Genomic DNA, 22,760 nt, shown 5'->3' with positions numbered 1-22,760 from the left:
GCTATGACAAACAATGCTGCTATGAACATAGTTGACCACATGTCCTTGTGGTATGATTAAGCATTCTTTGGGTATATACCCAAAAATGGTATTGCTGGGTCTTGAGGTAGGTTTCTGAGAACTCACCATACTGATTTCCAAAGTGTCTATACCAGTTTGCACTCCCACTAGCAACAAAGGAGTGTTCCCCTTACCCCACACCCTTTCCAGCAGTTCTTTATATAGGATTGAGGCTTCATGGACTTTTCTTCAACTGCTTTGACATATTCATTGGTGTTATCCTTATTTAGTTTATGTTGGTGCAGTCATGTTCATCAGACTTCATGGATGTAACTTCTGAGATTTTTAGGAGACATAATTTCACAACAAATTTCCTGACCTGGCTCTTACAATATTCTGCCTCCTCTTCTGTAATGTTCCCCATGGTTTAGATTAGTAAGTGTTTTGCAGATGTATCCACAGAGACTGCACTCCACAATTCTTGATTATGGCTGTGGTTTTTTTGTAGTGGTCTCCAACTGAAGACTACACTATTCTGTGGGTATTAGGACAAATGTTTAGAGTGTTGTTAAGGACTATGCAGTTTTAGTTAAGTAGTAGTTATAAGTTATTCCCCAACTTCCATGATGGTGTGGGAGGTCCTTCTGCCTACGTGTTGCTTTTATTGGTTAATAAAGAAACTGCCTTAGTATGTTAATAGGGCAGAACTTACATAGGTGGGGAAAACTGGACTGAATGCTGGGAGAAGGAAGGTGGAGAGAGAGAGACGTCATGGAGCTGCCATCGGATATAGATGTGCTGAAACTTTGCTGGTAGGTTTCAACCTCATGGTGATAAACAGATTAATAGAAATGGGTTATATTAATATGTAAGAGTTAGGCAATAAAAACTTAGAGCTAATGGGCCAAGCAGTGTTTTGATTATTACAGTTTCTGTGTGATTATTTTGGTTCTGGGCAGCCAGGATGAACAAGTGACCCTTTCCCCAACACCATGACCTCATTATCACTGAATAATATGTTAGGTCTCAAGTACCAGGCATGGTTTCACACTTGATGAATCTTAAGTCTAATTAGAGAGTTCTGTATTATAACCAAGGAATGTGTGCCACTGAAGCACCCTTAGGGTTACTGTGTCACCATGGTCATTGACGCAGTTTATAGGTGTCATATAAGTGCAAAAATTTTTATTTCTAAAATCTTCCACTTAAAGGACTTCACTCTGAACTGATTCAGTAAGACAGGGAATTTGCATCTTAGAAAGGTGTAGTGTTGAGGTGTGGACAGGCCTGCTTTTCAACCTGCCCGGATCCCACACAGCTAGCTTTACCCCCAAAATAACAACACACAAACTGTATTCATTTAAACATTAATGGCCCATTAGTTTCAGCCTCTTATTATCTAATTCTCACATTTTGCTTAACCTATTTCTAATAATCTGTGTAGCACCACAAAGTGGTGTCTTACTGGGAAAAATTCAGCATGTCTGACCTGGTGGCTGGCTTCATTGCATCTGTCCCAGAGAGGAGAGGCAGGGCAATTGTCTGAGCCATCTACCTCACTTCCTTCTTCCTGTTCTGTCTACTCCACCCACCTAAGGGCTGGCCTATTAAATGAGCCAAGGCAGTTTCTTTATTAATGAACCAATGAAATCAACTCAAACAGAAGACCCTCCCACATCAGAAAGGCTCCTCAGAGTATTGATATTCTTGTCTAGGAAATAATTATAATGATTCTTGTCTAAAGCAATACTTGAATGTGTTTGTAAATACCCTAAGAAACCGAACACACAGCTTCTGAGTTTCAGTATTTGTACTTTTCCTTTTAGGGTAGACCAGAATGCCCCATTTCTTTTGAATGATCCAGTTCTTTGTGCCATGGCCAAAAAACACAATCGAAGTCCAGCTCAGATTGCCCTTTGCTACCAAGTGCAGCGTGGGGTCATTGCCCTGGCTCATAGTTATGAAGAGAATGAGATGAAAGAGAACATACAGGTGATGTAGGGAGCTATGGGTATTTGGAACTTTATGTATTCTTCTTCACCCATTAATTTCTTTGGAAACCTCCAAGTAAATCTCTTACCAAATCATTGTCTGTAGAATTTCCTGTGCATATGAGATTTCAAATGTTATGATATCAAGAATAACTAGCATAATGCAAAAGTGAATACTTACATCCTGGGTAATTCCTAGAAATACCAATAAATACTAAAATACTTTCAGCAGGCATAAATCTAGGTGCAAGGCAATAATTGCATTGATCTTTATACTTCATAGTAAATTTGAAATTTTCTATATTTTTAATAGAATAATCCTTATTTTTAAAAATTAGTTTTATTAATTTTTATGAAATATATTTTGGCATACTTCTTCCTCCTCCAACCCCTCCCAAATAATAGAAAAAGCATCATTTGATAAAACATAGAGATTTAGTTTTCATCACTAAGTCAGACTTGTACAAATGACATCTTTATCTTCTGAAATGGGGCATCCTTGTTGAGAAAATTTTATTCTATAAATTATTATGGTTATCCTTTATGGTTCCTCAAATTTTCATATTATTTAGTGCTCATGTGCTTATTCATTTTGAAAGAATGCCAGTTAATTCTTTGTCAATTTAATTGACTGATGATCTTCAAATATTCTTTTTTTTCATTTTTCATTTTTTTCTCTCTTTGGTTTTTAGAGAAAAGGTTTATTTGTGTATCTCTGGCTGTCCTAAAACTCACTCTGTAGGCCAGTCTGTTCTTGAACTCATAAAGATACACTAGCCTCTGGTTCCCTGAGTATTTTGATTGAAGGTTTGTCCCACCACTGCCTGGCTCATCTTTGTACATTTACATGACACTTTTTTGTTCTTTTCTCAAAAGTCACTTTAAAGGTTTAAAACTGTCACATATTTAGAGAATGAGGCATTTTTCAAGCCAGTTCTTTTGTCCTAAGATATTATTAATATTCGGACAACTCCTGGATTAAGTTTTATTTGTAAGTATATTTTTCAATTATCACCATGAAAATTGGTAGATTAATTTGTATGCTTAAAACATTTTTTTTTTATTTTTTCTGAACCTTTTAATTACATGGCAATGTAGTCATTCAGTGATGCCATCTTTGTTTCTTCTCCAGTCACGTTTGATTATCCTCATGTAATACAGTTTCAATTTATCTCACCCTAAAGCTAAGGTATCTTTGTAGAAGAGGAGGAAGAAAGATAATATTATCTGGGAGTTATTGATAACACGAAGGAAATAGAATTTTCCAGATAAAACAAAGCATTTGTACTTTTGAACTCAAAGTAATTGTGACAGTATGCCCAAAATATTTGCAAGCTTTAGCTATGCAAAATTCTAGCAAGAAGGGATAAGGTGTACATGTATTAACACCTTTAGCTGAGAAGTTATTGCTATATTTGACAGCTATTGAGAGGAGTCACTTTTCTTTAAAGATGTCACCACTGAAAGCTAATCATAGACTATTGCTATGACAATACCCAAAGTAAGCTGGCAGCATAAAATGGACTCAATTGGAATGATGAAAATAAAAAGCAATTTCACAGTTGGATGAGAAGGAATGAGAGAGTAGAGAAAATGGTAAGGGAAGGATCTGTGGAATGGATATGCTATATTATGTAATTTAAAATTATGTAACATTCTGAAAGTATTAACTTAAATAACACACACAAGAAAGAAGTTTTCTTTTCATTTAACTTACAATCCCTGATAACTTGTGCAGTTTTTGATCTGTTAATTATTTTTTGCAAATTTATTAGATATTCTAAATATTGTATCTGAACCAATCTAATTAACTTGGGTTTTTAAGACTGGCAATTTTACAGAGTAAATTTGTGAAAACCTTTTCTCCTTGTGTAATAGGTACTTGAATTCCAGTTGCCTCCAGAGGATATGGAAGTCATAGATGGCCTGCACAGAAATTTTAGATATTTTCCTGCGACTATGTAAGTAACAAAAATGCTATAAGGGTATAAAACACACATGTTGCATCAATTTGCCTAAATTTATTTAAACATCTCACTTTCTTTGGTGCAAATTTGTTTGGGAGTCCACAATGGACATTTTGGTGAGTTTCAGATATAAAAAGGTTTTCATGAACAAGCTAAGAGAAGCTTTGCTGAGGAATTCAAAAGCAAAGAAAGAATATTTATACAGAAGTACAGTCACTAAAGAGATTTTATAACATTTAAAAAGATTCTCTTCTTTCATTCTCTTCTTTAGAAGAAGATCCTAACTGTATTTTACAAATGTGAGCAAATAAGGAAACTATAAGCATTGTTTTAAAATTACCTTAAATTAAAATATAAAATTTTATGTATAAACTGAAAATATATTATTTACTCCTTTTCTTTTACTCTCTCTTGCCCCTCTCAAGTTCCTGCTTTCTTACCACCCCGTGCTTCCTCTTACATTCTGTCAATTTCATAGCCTCTTTATCTTTAGTGGTATGACACATGTGTGTGCACATATATAAATATAGTCTTAAAAGTCTCTTTAGTGTTGCTTATGTGTAGATGATTCCACGACTTACCCCTATTTTATTGAATAACCAATCAAGGGACTCATCCTCAGAAGATAATAATTTTCTCTCTGTAGTCAATAGCTGCCTGTATTTCTTTTTCTAATGGTATTGTTTGTTGATAAGGAAATCATTATCCTTTTGTTATATGAAATAATATTCATAAAAATAAGTATGGTAGTGCTTGAAATGGCATTGGATAACCCACAATTGTCTGAATTCAAAAACTAGTAGACTTATTACTAATTATGTTAGTATAGAGCAAATGATTGATAAAGTATGGAATTGCTACAAAAAGAGAGAAACAATCAAATGATTAGTAATTATTATAACTTTATAAATTGTGTTTGTATTTATATAAATAAATCCACAAACATACATGGGAAGTTCCATGGATATGAAATACTTTTTAAAGACATTATATCTCTGATTTAAATACAATAAATTGTGTGAGATGCAGAATGATATAATAACTAGTGCATATTAAGCATAATTGAAATTAGGAATCGCAAGTCAGGAACTCTTAATTTTTGTATTGGTAAATATTGGGACTTGTCTTTGTACTAAATATGCACAATCAGCACCTATTTTCCTTAGGCAATTTAAACTGCAGAAGATTCTGGAGTTTTCTGTGCTGTGTTGATTGACAGATGTAGTTAAGAAGTATACATGTGAAAACTTTTTTCTTTGTTTTCTGTTCTAGACCTGGGAATGTAATCTAAATAATTTATTTATGTTTTTTTTAAAAATATTTTTATGAAACTACATTTATGAACGTATGAAGGGCACATTCTGCAACCAGAAAATAAAACAATTAAAATTCATTCTAGCTCCAGAACCAGAAAGAAATAATAAAAAAATTTTAATAACAGTCATTATATATTTTGTTTGAACAAGATTCATTAAGACCACAGTGGTTATTTTTCTTTCATATTTTAGTGCTGCTGGACATCCCAATTTTCCATTTTTGGATGAATATTAGCATGATAGCCTTTGTCATGACTTCTACATCAAGCTACTAAGTGTGGATAATCATGTTGTTGATGATGATTGAGGTGATGCTAATGAGACACACCACGTCTCATTGATCCTTACCACTTAGCAACTCACAGGCTATTGAAGCCACATTCACCAACCTGGAAGAAAGACACTAATGTTTTAATCACTTGTAATAAATGTAATGTTCTTTTCCCTAAATAATTTTCCTGGTACCATCTTTCTTAACTGTATGTTGTATAAAAATTGATTTGGATAAAGTCAGTGGGCAAGAGGAAGAGGCAATAATAGTCTATTTTTGAATTAATAGAAAATTGATGGATGGGAGAGAGTAGGGTCATCTAACTCAAGGATAGTGACTTTAGATGGTGCTAGAAAGTCAGTGTTTCTAGCCCATAGGTTAACAAGTAAGCAGACTATACACAATAAACTTTTTTTAGATCAAAAAGGCATTCCTAGGAAGAGTAATCAACAAGGCCTTCTATCAATTCACTGAGTCCTAAAAATGAGTAGTGGAATATTTCTGTTTGAAAATACTTGTAACACTTATGACATCATAGTTGAGTAGAATCTCATGTGCCCACTATAAATTAAAGTTACAGAATGAGATTAATAAAATCTTAGCCTAAATTCAAACTCAGACACATCAAGAATCCATTTGATATTTGCTAATTAACATTATTCAGGCTCTTTTAAGAAGTTGTGTCCAAAGCAATGAAAGAATCAGCAAGGGAAATAAACAGACTCTTGCAGCACCCATTGCAATTCACTGAAATCTGAGCCTGTATGAACTCAAACCAGTTCTGTCTGAGGTGAGAGACTTGTGATCCCAACACAGTATCTTCTGTATCTCACAGAAACCTTTGTTTTCTCTTACTTAGACTTCTACCGAAAGCTAGAGACCTGAAACCACAGCTTTGTTATGAAGTGAATCAAGTTGGACAAGCCAATGAGAGGTTAGAGTACGATAGTGTTTGGTTCTCCCCTGCGTCTCTATCCAGGCAGTGTAGGGCATGGCCTCCCTCTTGTATGTGGACCTCCTCTTAAAACAGACATTGGTTGGCTACTCCTACAAGTTCTGTGCCAACATTGATACCCTAACACCTCTTACAGGCAGGAGAGATTGTAAGTTAAGGGTTTTATGATAAATCTGGAGTCCATGATTTTATTTATAGTATGTAGAGTATTGTTTCATGCTATAGAGATTAGAATTTAAAAGTAAAGGCTCCATGAGGGTACAAACTCGATCTTTCTACATTCAGTGAGCTGTATAGATGTTGTTCTTAGCAATAGGGTCCTGTTGTCAAAGAAGACTTTTAAAAAATACCAAAAAACCCCCACAAAAACAAAGCACAAAGGTTGAATTCCTAATATTACAAGTTTCAGGACAAAACACAGTAGCATAAAAATCCAAGATAATTTTACAGGTGATTATAGGTAAGAGATTGAGATGAATCTCAGAAGAGATTTTGGATTTTGAAACAAGCTTCAGACTGCTATAGACTATGGGGAATTTTAAAGTTGGACTGATAGCATTTTTTGCATTATGATATGGCTAGAATTTTGGGGACCAGGAAATGGAATATAGTGGTTTGAAAGAAAATGGCTCCTAAAGGAAGTGTCACCACTAAGGGATATGACTTTGTTGGAGTAGGTATTGCCTCATTAAAGCTAATGTTTCATTGTGAGGGTGTGCTTTGAGTTTTTCTATGTTCAATATACCACCCAGTTTTACAGTCCACTTCCTGTTGTTTTCTGATCAAGACATAGACAACACCATGTCTGCCTGCTTGCCACCATACTCCTCACCATGATGATAATGGACTGAACCTCTGAACTGTGAGCTGTCACCTCAATTAAATGTTTTCCTTTATAAGTGATACTTGACCATAAAGACTTTTCACAGCAATAGAAACCCTAAGACACTACTTAGAGTAAAACGATGGGTGTTATGTGATATTTTGTTTTTGTTCTGAAAAATAAAACTTGCTTGGATTCAGAGTGTAGAGCTAGTGACTAGTTAATTTTATATATCTGGAGGAATGTGCAGAAAGGAGACAGGGAGTGAATAGGTGGGGCAGGGACAAGATCTCAGGCCTTTTGGATGGAAGAATGGAAAAGGTAAGAAGTTATTTTGGCTGCTCCTCAGCTTTTCTGATTTTTCAGGTTTTTACCTTGATATCTGACTTCTGATTTTATAGATAAGATTAGTTAGACTTACACTATACCTAGCATTCAACTTGGGGCACAAAAGCATGAGATAGCTGCTCATCGCTGGCTTTGCAGCAACTCAGCTATGAGCAATGACCACAGCAGCAACCAGAACCACAGAGTCAGCTGGCTTTCCACTCTTGCCCCAACTCCTCTGAGTGGGTCTGGGATATTTCTGTTGCTGCCATTATATATCAATCTCCACAGACTCTTGAACTCCAAATACCCTGGAGTTAGTCCCTTACCACCAGCCAGCTCTGCCTTCAAGCATCTCTCACCAGAAGGGCTTCTTCTACACAATCCCTTGTGTGCATTTTTCATATAGCCAGCTCACTATTACCTATGGCTTGTTGGCTTCCTCTGGACTCCTCGATTTTCTGCCAACCTAGGTAGCTGCCTTGGTACCTGTTTGAGCTTCTACTGTCGTTGCAATGGCCACACACTCTCAGCTCATAGCTGCATACAAACAGTTGCAGTTGTAATCAGTCAGGTTGTGCATCACCTCTGTTCTCTGCTCAGATGTGCTAAACAGTAATAGTCAGTCTCAAACTTTACTATCATCCTCAGCAGATTTGATGAGACTTTAGGAGGGAATTAGTTTTACAAAAAGGAGAGAATTCCCTTATGCCTAAAATGGGAAACAGCATTACAATGGAGGGAGTTAGGTTACTGTATGATTCCATAATCATAAATTTTAATAAATGGAGCAATTAAATAAGGGGATACACAACTTAACTGGCATTTATGTAATGCCAATAATAAGCATTATCACTTTGGTAATTCTCAAAAAAAGTGATTTGGTAATTCCTAAAAATTTGGTTGATATGAGTGCTAAATTGATAGATATGAGTGCCAAGATATAGGTGTTAGAAAAAATTACTAGAGAAAATAATGCCATTTTGACTAATAAGTAACAAGCCTTAAAAGATATTTAGATACAGGGAGAAGAATTTATAGGATAAGCTACCCTACCATTATATTATAAAATTAGAGAGTAATGGTCAAGCCTATAAAACAACATCATTAATTTATCTAGACACTCTACAGGAACAAGTATCAAATGACAGTTACATAGAATGCTGTATAAGAACTAACTGGAAAACTTTAATTTCTTTCTTTATTTCTTCCTTGACCCAGGTGTGGTTCAGTAGTTGACTGTTCAGTTTCCATGAGTTTGTAGGCTTTCTGGGGGTAGCATTGTTGTTAAATTCTAATTTTAATCCATGGTAATCCGATAAAATGGAGGTGGTTACTAATATGATTTTGTAACTGTGGAAGTTTGCTTTGTTACGAAGTATGTGGTCAATTTTCGAAAAGGTTCCATGAGCCACAGAGAAGAAGGTATATTCTTTCCTGTTTGGGTGGAATGTTCTATAGATGTCTGTTAAGTCCATTTGGTTCATTACCTCCATTAAGTCTCTTAATTCTCTGTTAGGTTTCTGTTGGATTGACTTGTCCATTGGTGAGAGAGGAGTGTTGAAGTCTCCCACTATCAGTGTGTTTGGTTTGATTGCTGCCTTGAGTTCCAGTAATGTTTCTTTTACATAAGTGGGTGCTTTTGTATTAGGGGCATAGATATTCAGGATTGAGACTTCATTCTGAAGGATTTTTCCTGTAATGAGTATAAAGTGTCCCTTTCCATCTTTTCTGATCGATTTTAGTTTGAAGTCAACTTTGTTAGAAATTAGTATGGCCACACCCGCTTGTTTCTTAGGTCCATTTGCTTGATAAACCTTTTCCCAACCCTTTACTCTGAGTAGATGTCTGTCTTTGTGGTTGAGGTGTGTTTCTTGTAAACAGCAGAATGTTGGATCCTGTTTTCGTATCCAGTCTCTTAGCCTGTGCCTTTTTATAGGTGAACTGAGTCCATTGATATTAAGTGATATTAATGACCAGTGGTTGTTAACTCCGGTTGTCATTTTTTATTTGGTAGTAGAGATTGTGTGTTTCCTTTCTTTGAGATGAGCTGGTGAAGGGTCGCTAGATGTCTGAGTTATTTTGGACAATGCTGGACTCCTTTGTTTGTGAATTTCCTTCTATTACTTTCTGTAAGGCTGGATTTGTGGCTACGTATTGTTTAAATTTGTTTTTATCTTGGAACATTTTGTTTTCTCCATTTATAGTGAATGAAAGCTTGGCTGCGTATAGTAATCTGGGCTTGCATCCATGGTCTCTTAATTTCTGCAAAACATCTATCCAGGACCTCCTGGCTTTCATGGTTTCCATAGAGAAGTCAGGTGTTAGTCTGATAGGTTTACCTTTATAAGTTACTTGAACTTATTAGATGCTGAAAAAGCATTTGACAAAATTCAGCACCCTTTTATGATAAAGGTCTTGGAAAGATTAGGGACACAAGGGTCATTCCTAAATATAATAAAGGCTATTTACAGCAAGCCGACAGCTAACATCAAATTAAATGGAGAGAAACTCAAGGCCATACCACTAAATTCAGGAACACGACAAGGCTGTCCACTCTCTCCTTATCTCTTCAATATAGTGCTTGAAGTTCTAGCAATAGCAATAAGACAACATGAGGGGATCAAGGGGATTCGAATTCGAAAGGAAGAAGTTAAACTTTCGTTATTTGCAGATGATATGATAGTGTACATAAGCGACCCGAAAAACTCCACCAAAGAACTCCTACAGCTGATAAACTCCTTTAGTATCATGGCCGGATACAAGATCAACTCCAAAAAATCAGTTGCCCTCCTATATACAAAGGATAAGGAAGCAGAGAAAGAAATCAGAGAAGCATCACCTTTCACGATAGCCACAAATAGCATAAAATATCTTGGGGTAACTCTAACCAAGGAAGTGAAAGACCTATTTGACAAGAACTTTAAGTCTTTGAAGGAAGAAATTGAAGAGGATACCAGAAAATGGAAGGATCTCCCTTGCTCTTGGATTGGGAGGATCAACACAGTAAAAATGGCAATTCTACCAAAGGCAATCTTTAGATTTAAAGCAATCCCCTTAAAGATCCCATCAAAATTCTTCACAGATCTTGAGAGGACAATAATCAACTTTATATGGAAGAACAAGAAACCCTGATTAGCCAAAACAATCTTATACAATAAAGGAACTTCTGCAGGCATTACCATCCCTGACTTCAAACTCTATTACAGAGCTACAGTATTGAAAACAGCTTGATACTGGCATAAAAACAGAGAAGTCGACCAATGGAATTGAATAGAAGACCCGGATCTTAACCCACAAACCTATTAACACCTGATTTTCGATAAAGGAGCTAAAAGCACACAATGGAAGAAAGAAAGCATCTTCAACAAATGGTGCTGGCATAACTGCATGTCAACCTGTAGAAGAATGAAAGTAGATCCGTGTCTATCACAATGCACAAAACTCAAGTCCAAATGGATTAAAGACATCAATATCAATCTGAACACACTGAACCTGTTAGAGGAGAAAGTGTGAAGTACTCTACAACATTTGGGCACAGGAGACCACTTCCTACGTATAGCCCCTGCAGCACAGACATTAAGGGCAACATTGAATAAATGGGACCTCATGAAGCTGAGCAGCTTCTGTAAAGCAAAGGACACTGTCACTAAGACAAAAAGGTAGCCTACTGACTGGGAAAAGATCTTCACCAACCCCGCAACAGACAAAGGTCTGATCTCCAAAATATATAAGGAACTCAAAAGACTAGACTTTAAAATGTTAATTAAACCAATTAAAAAATGGGGCACTGAACTGAACAGAGAATTCTTAACAGAAGTTCAAATGGCCAAAAGACACTTAAGGGCATGCTCAACCTCCTTAGCAATCAGGGAAATGCAAATCAAAACAACATTGAGATACCATCTTACACCTGTCAGATTGGCTAAAATCAAAAACACCAATGATAACCTTTGCTGGAGAAGTTGTGGAGTAAGGGGTACACTCATCCATTGCTGGTGGGAATGCAAACTTGTGCAACCACTTTGGAAAGCAGTGTGGAGGTTTCTCAGGAAATTCGGGATCAACCTACCCCAGGACCCAGCAATTCCCCTCTTGGGAATTTATCCAAGAGATGCCCAATCATATTACAAAAGCATTTGTTCAACTATGTTTATAGCAGCATTATTTTTAATAGCCAGAACCTGGAAACCACCTAGATGCCCTTCAGTGGAAGAATGGATGAAGAAAGTGTGGAATATATACATATTAGAGTACTACTCGGCAGTAAAAAAACAATGACATCTTGAATTTTGCATGCAAATGGATGGAAATAGAAAATACCATCCTGAGTGAGGTAACCCAGGCCCAAAAAGATGAACATGGGATGTCCTCACTCATAATTGGCTTCTAGCCAAAATAAAGGACATCGAGCCTATAATTTGTGATCCTAGAGAAGCTAAATAAGAAGGTGAATCCAAAGAAAAACATATAGTTATCCTCTTGGATATTGGAAGTAGACAAGATTGCCGGACAAAAAATGGGAACTCTGGGGTGGGGTGGGATGGGGGGATGGGGAGAGAAAAGTGTGAAGTGGAGGATGGGGAGAGCTTGGGGGAATAGGATGGTTGGGATATAGGAAGGGTGGATATGGGAACAGGGAATTATATATCTTAATTAAGGGAGCCATTCTAGAGTTGGCAGAGTCTTGACTCTAGAGGGGTTCCCAGGTGTCCAGGAAGATCTCCCCAGCTAGTTCCTTGGGCAGCTGAGGAGAGGGAGCCAGTAATGTCCAGATCCTATTGCCATACTCATGAATATCTTGCATATCACCATAGAACCTTCACCGGGCGATGGATGGAGATAAAGACAAAGCCCCACATAGGAGCACAGGACTGAGCTCCCAAGGTCCCGATGAGGAGCAAAAGGAGGGAGGTCATGAGCAAGGAAGTCAGGAGCGTGAGGGGTGTGTTCACCCATTGAGATGGTGGGACAGAACTAACGGGAGATCACCAAGTCCAGTTGGAATGGGACTGATTGAACATGCGACCAAACCAGACTCTCTGAATGTGGCTGACGGTGGAGGAGGACTGAGAAACCAAGGACAATGGCCATGAGCTTGGACTCTACAGCATGGACGGGCTAACTGTGAGCCTTTTCAGTTTGGTTGCTCACCTTCCTGGACTTAAGGGGAGTTGGGAGGACCTCGGACTTAACACAGTGAAGGGAACCCTGATGGCTCTTTGGCCTAGAGAGGGAAGGAGTGGTGGTATGGGTGGAAGGGAGGGGAGGGAATGGGGAGGAGGAGGGGAGGAGATGGAAATTTTTAATAAAAAAAATGAGAAAAAAAAGAACTAACTGGATTCTTGTGGAGATGTTAGATTTGAGGAAATCTAAGGAAGTGATAATATCATATGGTACAAATTCACCTTTTATGAAGCAGATGTTAAATTAAAGGTCAACTTGTAGCAGAATTATCCTATACGACTGGAAAGAATTGGTTACAGCAGTATCAGAATATAGTCCTCATTTGCAGTCAATCTTGTGGAAAGATGGAGCTAGGACAATTGAACAGTGAAGTAGGGTTAGAGGTATTGAAATTTCCCAAGATCAACTTCTATGAGAAGGGGATTATATTGATGAACAAAGGCTGTCTATACATGATGATCATACCTTGAGTCTATGCTATGCAGCAGCTTTGAAAGTTTGGGACAGAATAAAAGAATGGTAAAGAGAACAGAGATATTTACTAATGCTATACAGGACTCAAAAAAAACTGTCACTGATATTTTACAAAAGTTGACTTCATCTGTAAATAGAATGATACCAAATTTAGAAGCTAGACAATACTAACTGAATCTTTGGTTTTTGAAAATGTTAATTTAAAATGAAAAGGGACAATTAATTCTTGAAAGGCAAGATTACCACCCATAGAGGAATGGATATAACATACAGTTAATAGTAAATCTCATAACCATGATGATAATTGGGTAGGATAATTTCCAGAGACATAAAACAAAATCAAAATGTTTGGTGTTTAATTATTGCAAACAAGGTCAACTTGTAGACAGGGTACTCCTAGGAACAATATTTCTCTGTGGAATTATCCAAATGAAGACTCTTGACCCCTGGAGTATCCAGAAGGTAAAACATTATACAATGAGTGAAGATCAACAAAGGACAGTCAAATTAACCCTTTGCAGATACCATGTCAAATTTGGTTCAGTCATTCCATGTCATCATGGGGGAATCTCCTTCACAGAAAACTAAATGACATAATATCTATTATAGAAAAAACATACTGCTATGGATGCTTTAAAAGATGAAACAAAATTTTAGAAAATGCCATAAAGCAAATATGTTGGCAAGCTTCTATAAAGGAACAAAGAGCAAAGTTTAAAATAAGAATAAATATTAATGGTCTTTTAGACATAGGGGAAGATGGAACAGTAATGCCACCAGAATCTTGGCATTCAAATTGAACTCTTCAGGAGGCAAATGTATGACTTTTAAGGATTGGAATTATATCTCAGGTAAAACAAAACAAGAGATAGGTCAAATATATAGGCCAGATGGGAGATGGGCAAAGAGAAAATTAAAGCCTTATGTGGCTAATATAACAATGAATCTACAGGGACGTAATATAGTAATCGAACTGAAAAAAATACAAAGAGGTGACTCTATTAATTACTTAAAATATAAGACAGGTTTACAAAATGTTCTACCCCCAAATTTTCATATCAAGGGGTTATCAATTGCGGACTCTAAATTGGATTCCAAAGAACTGTCATAGAAATGTGTGTGCAGGGGGTGTAATGATACAAGACATTTTACAAATATATCTAATATGATATGAACCAGATATTGAAGTTCAAATTCCATTTTGCATTACAACTTGAAGATGTTTCCAGAAATCATTGCGAAATTTAAATATAAAGAGGTTCATATTATGTAAAAAATATTGTTAATTTCTCTCAATATAAGTCTAACATAACAATATCTGATCACATCTTCATTTTTGGGAGATATTTTCGTAACTCTCTGAAAGTGAACACTTAGAGAAACTACTTTGAAGAAGTTCATAAGAAAGTTTCAGAAATAGGGCCAGTGAGACAGCTCAGTGGGTTAAGAGGCTTGCTGACAAGCCAGACCTGAGTTTTTTCTGTGAAACTGACAAGTCATCTCCTGTCCTCCTCCACATATGCAGCATAACACACACACAGACACACACAGACACACAAGTATACACACACTAATGCACATACACAATACATGTACACAAACAAATTTAATTTTAAAAATTAAAGAAAATATTGGAGAAAATAATGAAAAATATAAAGAAAAATATATGTGGAGATAAACACTATCTGGTTATATATGTCCATGTGACAATCTGACCCTATTTTGAGATATAGGTTAGGAAACAGAAATATTCTTCATTTGTCTATCAATTATGTAGGATGTTTCCTGAAAATTACGATAGAATTTTTTGAAAAAATTAATATGAAATCTACATATATATTTAATATTTCTATTGGAAAGTCACAATTTCACGTTATTATGAAAAAAATTAATGACCCAGAACTGTATTTTCTGTGGGGGGAAGGCTGCTAATATCAGCAAAGTTCACGATGAATTGAGGAGGTGGCAAATGGGCCTGAGGCATCAGAACAGAGATAAGGAAATGCATATGAGACTAAGGGGAGTGTGAAGTTTCTCACCTGGTTGCAGACAGGCTTGTGCTTCAGACCAGGCTTGTTAAGATTTTCTCCAGCTGTCTGCTATTAAAGATGGACACCCCAATGGACTTGACCAATCCTGCATCCTTACACTTCTGCACGGCCTAGAAATGAAGGAGCTGTGAAGAGTCATATTTACATTGAAATAAATACAAGGTGGAGCAGTTAAGAGTACACCATTTTGCTCTGGACATACAGCTCAGTGGCAGAGCACTTGCTAGCGGTGAAAGACCCTGGGTTTGTTCATTATCACACTAACATTGAGAAGGTGGCACTAAGGAGACACTGCCCAGATGATCACTGAAACAGAATGTGAAAAATATCAAAAGAGTGAAGATAATAGAGGAAGAAAGTGACAGCCAGGAAGGAATTCCTTTGTTCTTACTAAGAAGCAGCAATTTTCACAAAACATATTCTGGCAAGTCCCATTTATTCCTGTTGTACTGAGAACCTATTCATTGCCCTTCATTACACTGTAGTAATGCATGGCTCCCCTTCACTCTGGTAACACAGAGTGAATTTATACACCCAGAGGCATATACCCCATTTTTTCAAGCATGACCTGATTTCCCTCTCTCAGCTCCTCCACTGTCCCTCTTCCAACTGCTCACCTCCCACGTGGCACAGATAGCCACTGTGTCCAATTATGCATTCCCATGTTCATCTTCTGGAAACAGATCCTCTCCTGCCTGGAGCATAAACAGTCTTCACAATGATCTCACTAAACACAAGTATAATCATAGTAATAGCTAGAAATGGAACACTAATACTCCATTATGTAAATACACCATATTTTTCTTAACTATTCTTCAGCTGAAAGGCATTTAGGTTTTTTTCCATGTTCTGTTTATGACAAATAATACTGCTATGAACATGGTTGAGTACATGTCTTTGTGATATGATTGAATATCCTTTGAGTATATACTCAAACATGGTATTGCTGGATCTTGAGGTAGGTTGTCCCCTAATTTTCTGAGATTTTGCCATACTGAGATCCAAAACAGCTGTACCATTTTGCACTCCAACCATCAATGATGTACAACAGAGTGAAAAAAATAATGACATCTTTCAATTTGAGGGCAAATAGATGAGTCTAGAAAGCATCATATGAGTGAGGTAACCCAGACCCAAAAAGATAAATATAATATGTGCTCATTCATAAGTGACTTTTAGACATAAAACAAAGAAAAACATGCTTACAGTTCATAATACTAGCGAACCTAGACAACAATAAGGACCCTCAGAGAGACATACATGGATCTAATCTACATGGGAAGTAGAAAAAGACAAGATCTGAGAAAATTTGGAATACAGGCACCATGGGAGAGAGTAGGAGGAGAGGGAGGAGAAAGGGAGAAAACAGAGAAAAATATATAGCTCAATAAAAACAATTAAAAATTAATAAAGAAGAAATAGAACACTAAATGTGTACTAGGTGGAGCATCACTCTACATACTTATTTTTACAAGGTGATTTGTGTGTGGAATTATAAGGATTATTCTTAGATGCTTGAACTAGTATCTTATATAAACTAAATATATATAGTTTTAATACATATTAATTATTATTGTTGATATTATTATAGTATTCTCATAGATCTACCTGTTGGCTCTTAACTTATGTCCATTACCTTGTTACTTCTTATTCATGCTTCTAGTGAGATATTTCTCTTTCACTTTGAAATTCAGTAGATATAAAACCTTGACTTCCAGTAATAATAGTTTCAATTCTGACTCAAGCCAAACAATCAGCCGTCTTTTTCTACCTGAATATATCTGGGCAAAAGGAAAATAAATCCATTAAAGATGGCCTATCAAGGTTATATGCAATGCTAATTTTGATGGTGGAAAACAAAATGATGCTATAAAGAGGTAATAATTTTATCTGACCCATCCAGAAAAATAGCTATGCCCTTGCCAAACTTGATTAATTCTGCTCATTCAAATTGTTTACCTTCCTTGGCACTGGTTAATGAATAATATAGAGGTTAACATAGTCCAGCTGAAGGTTTTTCAATGATTTTCCAAGTAAGATTGAGCCAGTTCTGGACTAAAGAAAGTGCACCAAAGCTATTTACATGAAGGAATGGAAGTAATCCTAGATTAGTAAATAATCCAAATATAGAGGCTTTATTTTACCTAATACTGATATATTTGTACTAAGTAGAGGCTTATAATCATGAGACATAAAACTCCCTTTGTTTTGTGCCACTAATCTGAATTGCACATATGAACATGATTATGTTTGTTTTCAACCTTTTTTAGAAATAAAAGAAAATTTCTCAAAATGTAAAATTTATATCTACAACTAATAAATATTCAGTGCCTGAATTTTATCTTACAGAGATCAAAAACAATTATTAATCTAATTATATTTAAAAATAACAAAGAATTAACATCCCCTGTTTACATCATTGAACAGAAGCAACAGATAACATTTTAATGTGTGACAGACACTAATACATGTACTTTAACTAATCTTTAATATCAAAGTTCTCTTTTACTACTCTTCAATATTTAAAGGTAAAAGTTAGGATTTGGAATACAATAGATTTTACAATGCTATCAAAGTGATAGGGAAAGTCACAATTTCATAGTTTTATCTGAATTCACAGATTATGTTAAAATACACTTTGAACTGAGGCTCAGAAAAGGAAAGGACTTTAGAGTGATACATTTGAAGACAATAGAAAATCACAATCTTTTTCTGTTTTTCATGAACTCCTCTATGAATTACATGTAAATGAAAGTTGTACCATCCAATCACATAGGTGTTAACTTGCTAATATCACACTTCAATTAGGCTGCACACCTGAGCACTACACACACAATACCTTTGCAGTGAGGACCATGTCTTCTTTTTTTGTAGGATCTTGGCTATTTTTTTTGTTTTGGGTTTTTTGTTTTTTTTCTTTCTTTTTTTAAAATTTATTTATTTTTAATTAAATATTTCCACCTCCTCCCCTCCTCCCATTTCCTTCCCCCTTCCCTTCCCCCTCTCCCTCCCTCTCCAGTCCAAAGAGCAGTCAAGGTTCCCTTCCCTGTGGGAAGTCCAAGGTCATCACCCCCTCCATCCAGGCCTAGGAAGGTGTGCATCCAAACAGACTAGGTTCCCACAAAGCCAGTACATGCAGTAGAATCAAAGCCATTGTCCTTGGCTTCTCTGTCAGCCCTCCTTGTCAGCCACATTCAGAAAGTCGGGTTTGATCACATGCTTTATCAGTCCCAGGTTAGGTAGCCTTGGTGAGCTCCCATTAGATCAGCCCCACCATCTCAGTGGGTGGGTACACCCCTCATAGTCCTGACTTCCTTGCTCATGTTCTCCCTCCTTCTGCTCCTCATTTGGACCTTGAGGTGGGGAGAAAAAAGTGTAAAGGGGAGGATGGGGAAAGATTGGGGAAATGGGATGGTTGGCATAGAGAAAGGGTGGATATGGGAGCAGGGAAGTATGTATCATAATTAAGGGAGCCATTTTAGGGTTGGCAAGAGTCTTGAGTCTAGAGGGGTTCCCAGGTGTCCATGGAGATGTCCCCAGCTAGATCCGTGGGCAGCTGAGGAGAGGGAGCCTGAAATGCCCTGTCCTATAGCCATACTGATGAATATCTTGCATATCACCATAAAACCTTCATCTGACAATAGACAAAGCTAGAGACAGAGACCCACACTGGAGCACTAGACTGAGCTCCCAAGGACTATGTCTTCTTTCTTCACAATGCCAGTGCTATCTAGCTTCGAATAGCCTTCCCTGCATCCTTTTCTGTTTGATACACATAAGCAATATCAATGTGGCAGAACCCAGCTTCTATAGCTAAATTTATAGCCTCCAGTTGCTTATTTTCAGGAACTGAAAGAGGAACCAAAAGCAGAATTTAATTCCCATGTCATTTTACTACATAACGAGAGACTGGTTTCCTAGCCGCTAAAATTTCACCTCCTGTAAAACTTAACAGTATCCACAAACAGTAACTGTGGAGATCACAGACACAGAGGTGATTTCAGGAGCCTTTCCCCTATATCTTAGGATAGTTGGACTTTTGAAGAAATAAGTTTTAACTTACTTTCACTGGGTCATTCCTGGATAATAATGAGAATTTCACTTCCCATAACTTCTTCATACACTTAAAATAATAGTCAATAATTTGCATCAGAGGACCTCAAATAGATCTCAAATTCAGTGATTATTCTGGAAATGCTTACATAACTGAGCATACAGAAATAGTCCTGTTATAATTTAGTGGGTTCACAAGTACAATGAACACAGGATTAAGGTGTTTGGAATGAAACAGAGAAGAGATACAAATTCAGTGCAGCATTACGAGTCTTCCCCCAGTGAAAAATCCTAGGAGATACTGAGTTCTTTTCTGCATCAAATCATGGAAATACATGGAAAAATCTCAAGGTGTAAGTCACAAAACAATCCCATACCAGTTTGGAATTACAATTAATAAAAGAGTTATTTATTTAAGGGGAAAACTTACAGATCACTGTCCTAGACAACAGCCTTCTGAGCAAACAGAAACAGAGTCTAGCACCCTGAAGGGGGAGCTGAAAGAGAGAGAGAGAGCAGGGCTATCGCTGCTTTTTAAAGCAAAAGAGACCATGCCCAAGTGGGCTGGTATCTTAAAGGCTATTGGCTGAAAGAGCGGAAGGAGTTCCCACAGCAAATCTCATCGGTATAGAAAACTGTTTGTTACTTGTTTTGTATTAATATATTCATTATTCATGTTGGATTATCAGCACTTAAAACAAAAGTTACTTTGCTTAATGAAAATATAACCAGACTTAAATTTAACGTTATTGGCTACTCTGCCAGAACATCCATAAGTTAAAGAATAAAACATCACGCCATATCAAACTAATTTTGCATTTATTTTAAAAACATCAGGGACAGGCATGGTGCTCACACCCTTAATCCCAGCACTCCTGAAGTAGAAGCAGGAGGATCTCTGAGTTTAAGTTCTTCCTGGTCTACATAGCAACTTCCAGGCCTATGGCCTGGATGCCCTGCCCTGTGGGAAGTCCAGGGCCCTCCCCCATCCATCCAGGCCTAGGAAGGTGTGCATCCAAATAGACATATGCTGATTTTTTAAGTCCAGCATGTTTTTGGTATGGGGAAATACCCTGGAATATAGAGGTAAAAGCAGGAACCCTCCCTCCTTCCACTCAGCATCAAATCAAGAAAGCTAACAGTGTTCCAGACTGGTGACTTAGATTTCTTCTACCAAGCCAAGACGCATTGAAGCAATTGAAAAAATGATCATATTATCAGACCTTGACACAGGGCAAAGCCAAACTATATTCTTTCTCATATGTAGTATAGCTCTAGTCTAGAGAAACAAAACTGTGTGAGCCCCACTGAGTCCCATGGTAATGGGTGACTCAGAGTATAGCCTGGAAGTACAATTCTGTCTCAGAATAAAATTAAAAAACAAAAACAGGAAAAGGAAACTCTTTTTATGATGAAGTTATAGTCAGTGAAATAATAGCTCTTATCAGCATTGAGCCCTGAGTCCTGCCCAGATTTTTGAGCTACAGGGCAACTCAGGCTGAGGTTTCTGTGGTAATCTTTGCACTTGTCTTCTCTTCCTTTTTCTAAACTATTTTTAGATTAATTTTATATGAGAATGTTTTGGCTGCGTGTATGTCAGTACACCACATGCATGTAGTGCCTATGGAGTACAGAAAAGGGTGTCAGGTCTCTAGAACTGGAGTTACTGGTGGTTGTGAACTCCATGTACTTGCTGAGAATACAATTCTGGTCCCTGCAAGAGCAACAAACGCTCTTAAACCACTGAACCGTCTCTCTAGCCCCATTGCCTTCCTTTCCTTTTACCACTTTAGCATAAATAATTAAATCCTATTATATTTCTTCACTCTTACTCTTTGGATATTTTCAAAAAGCTTAGTTGGCACATCATACATATCTTTTTAAATCTTACAGATAAGAAATATATGCATTCTAAGTTTAAAAAAATAATTTATTTGTCCTAGAATTGCATGATCTAAGGAAGATTTTAAAACAGGAAATTCCTTCCAGGTTTGTAAACTGCACTCTGTGGTCACTTCATTTCAGAGCACCTTCTGGACCACTATGCTATAAACCTAATGTACATTAGCAAAGATCAGCATTTCACACCCGCCATTTTCACCATCATGATTTTGCAGTGTCCACTCAGTGCCCACAGTGGTGCATTTGGTGTTTTGCTTAACTCAGGTGCAGCATTTGCTATAAATACTGACCACTCACAATAATAGAACTGCAACTATCCTTGGACATTTATTTTGTTTCTTATCTATACAAACATTCATATACTGGTTTCTTTATTATTATTAATTATTATTGTTGTTGTTGTTGTTATCCTCTCCTTCCCCTGCAGTCCTAAGAGAGGGCAGGATACCCTGCCCTGTGGGAAGTCCAGGGCCCTCCCCCATTCATCCAGGCCTAGGAAGGTGTGCATCCAAATAGACATATGCTGATTTTTTTAAGTCCAGCATGTTTTTGGTATGGGGAAATACCCTGGAATATAGAGGTAAAAGCAGGAACCCTCCCTCCTTCCACTCAGCATCAAATCAAGAAAGCTAACAGTGTTCCAGACTGGTGACTTAGATTTCTTCTACCAAGCCAAGATGCATTGAAGCAATTGAAAAAATGATTATATTATCAGACCTTGACACAGGGCAAAGCCAAACTATATTCTTTCTCATATGTAGTATAGCTCTAGTCTAGAGAAACAAAACTGTGTGAGCCCCACTGAGTCCCATGGTAATGGGTGACTTGACAGCTTTATCTCCCCCATCCTCCCTTAGGCTATTTTCTCCTGAACCCTCCACCGCAACACCATTGTTCTTACCTATTCAGGATTGAATGTACCAAAATCCAGTCCTGGAATGAAGTGGCCATCATTTAGCTTCATGTGCTGCTGATTGAAACTCATTGCTTAGCACTCTTCTGACTAAGCAGGTTCTGATTTTCCCGCAGCCTTTGTGGAACAGTGAAAATGCGAAGTCCTTATTTCAACTTTCTGACTAATGGATAACCAGAAGCCCACACTATCTAATGGCTAGCCAGTGGTACCCTCTGGTTAGTAATTTAACAATACTTCTGCCTGTCTAATGGCTAACCAGTGACATTACCAGTTTAACAGTTAACCAACAGAGAAGGGAGGAGTAGGAAATTTAAAGCACTACTTCACAAGTCATTTGGTTCCATTTAGATATGTAAAAGATAATTCTGTAGTGAATCTTTATATAGCTGCAATTTCTTTTAGTAAAATTTCTCCTTATACTATATAAATTACTGTAAGCTAGTGCAGGATGTTAAATGCATAGTTAGTAATTGTTTTCTCCAAAGAAAACTATTCTTTTGTGGTTTTGGGATCTCTCAAGTCTCACC

The 22,760-nt window shown here is 37.0% G+C and overlaps 1 protein-coding gene and 1 long non-coding RNA gene across 7 annotated transcripts in view; one reads left to right on the top strand and one right to left on the bottom strand.

Annotated features, from left to right (window-relative positions):
* Window positions 1-7,211, top strand: part of LOC119816994 (aldo-keto reductase family 1 member C1-like) — a 30,670-nt gene extending 23,459 nt beyond the window's left edge. For 2 of the 3 annotated variants that reach the window (XM_038334111.1, XM_038334110.1), the window contains exons 7-9: window positions 1,827-1,992; window positions 3,870-3,952; window positions 5,467-7,211. In XM_038334111.1, the coding sequence (XP_038190039.1) occupies window positions 1,827-1,992; window positions 3,870-3,952; window positions 5,467-5,509 (292 nt within the window). In that variant the 3' untranslated portion in view covers window positions 5,510-7,211. The remainder of the gene's footprint in view (window positions 1-1,826; window positions 1,993-3,869; window positions 3,953-5,466) is intronic. The other variant, XM_038334113.1, reaches the window with a different exon arrangement.
* LOC119816996 overlaps window positions 1-22,465 on the bottom strand; it is a 29,420-nt gene extending 6,955 nt beyond the window's left edge. Inside the window, exons 1-2 of one of the 4 annotated variants that reach the window (XR_005285865.1) lie at window positions 22,219-22,465; window positions 15,351-15,487 (exon numbers count right to left, since the gene is read on the bottom strand). This is a non-coding gene — a long non-coding RNA (uncharacterized LOC119816996). The remainder of the gene's footprint in view (window positions 1-15,350; window positions 15,488-22,218) is intronic. The other 3 variants (XR_005285864.1, XR_005285866.1, XR_005285867.1) reach the window with 3 other exon arrangements.
* Window positions 22,466-22,760: the final 295 nt, after the last annotated feature.

Source organism: Arvicola amphibius, chromosome 6 (assembly GCF_903992535.2).
Source record: "Arvicola amphibius chromosome 6, mArvAmp1.2, whole genome shotgun sequence".
In the NCBI taxonomy this organism is placed as follows: domain Eukaryota; kingdom Metazoa; phylum Chordata; class Mammalia; order Rodentia; family Cricetidae; genus Arvicola; species Arvicola amphibius.
This window is presented reverse-complemented; position numbering and strand designations above follow the sequence as displayed.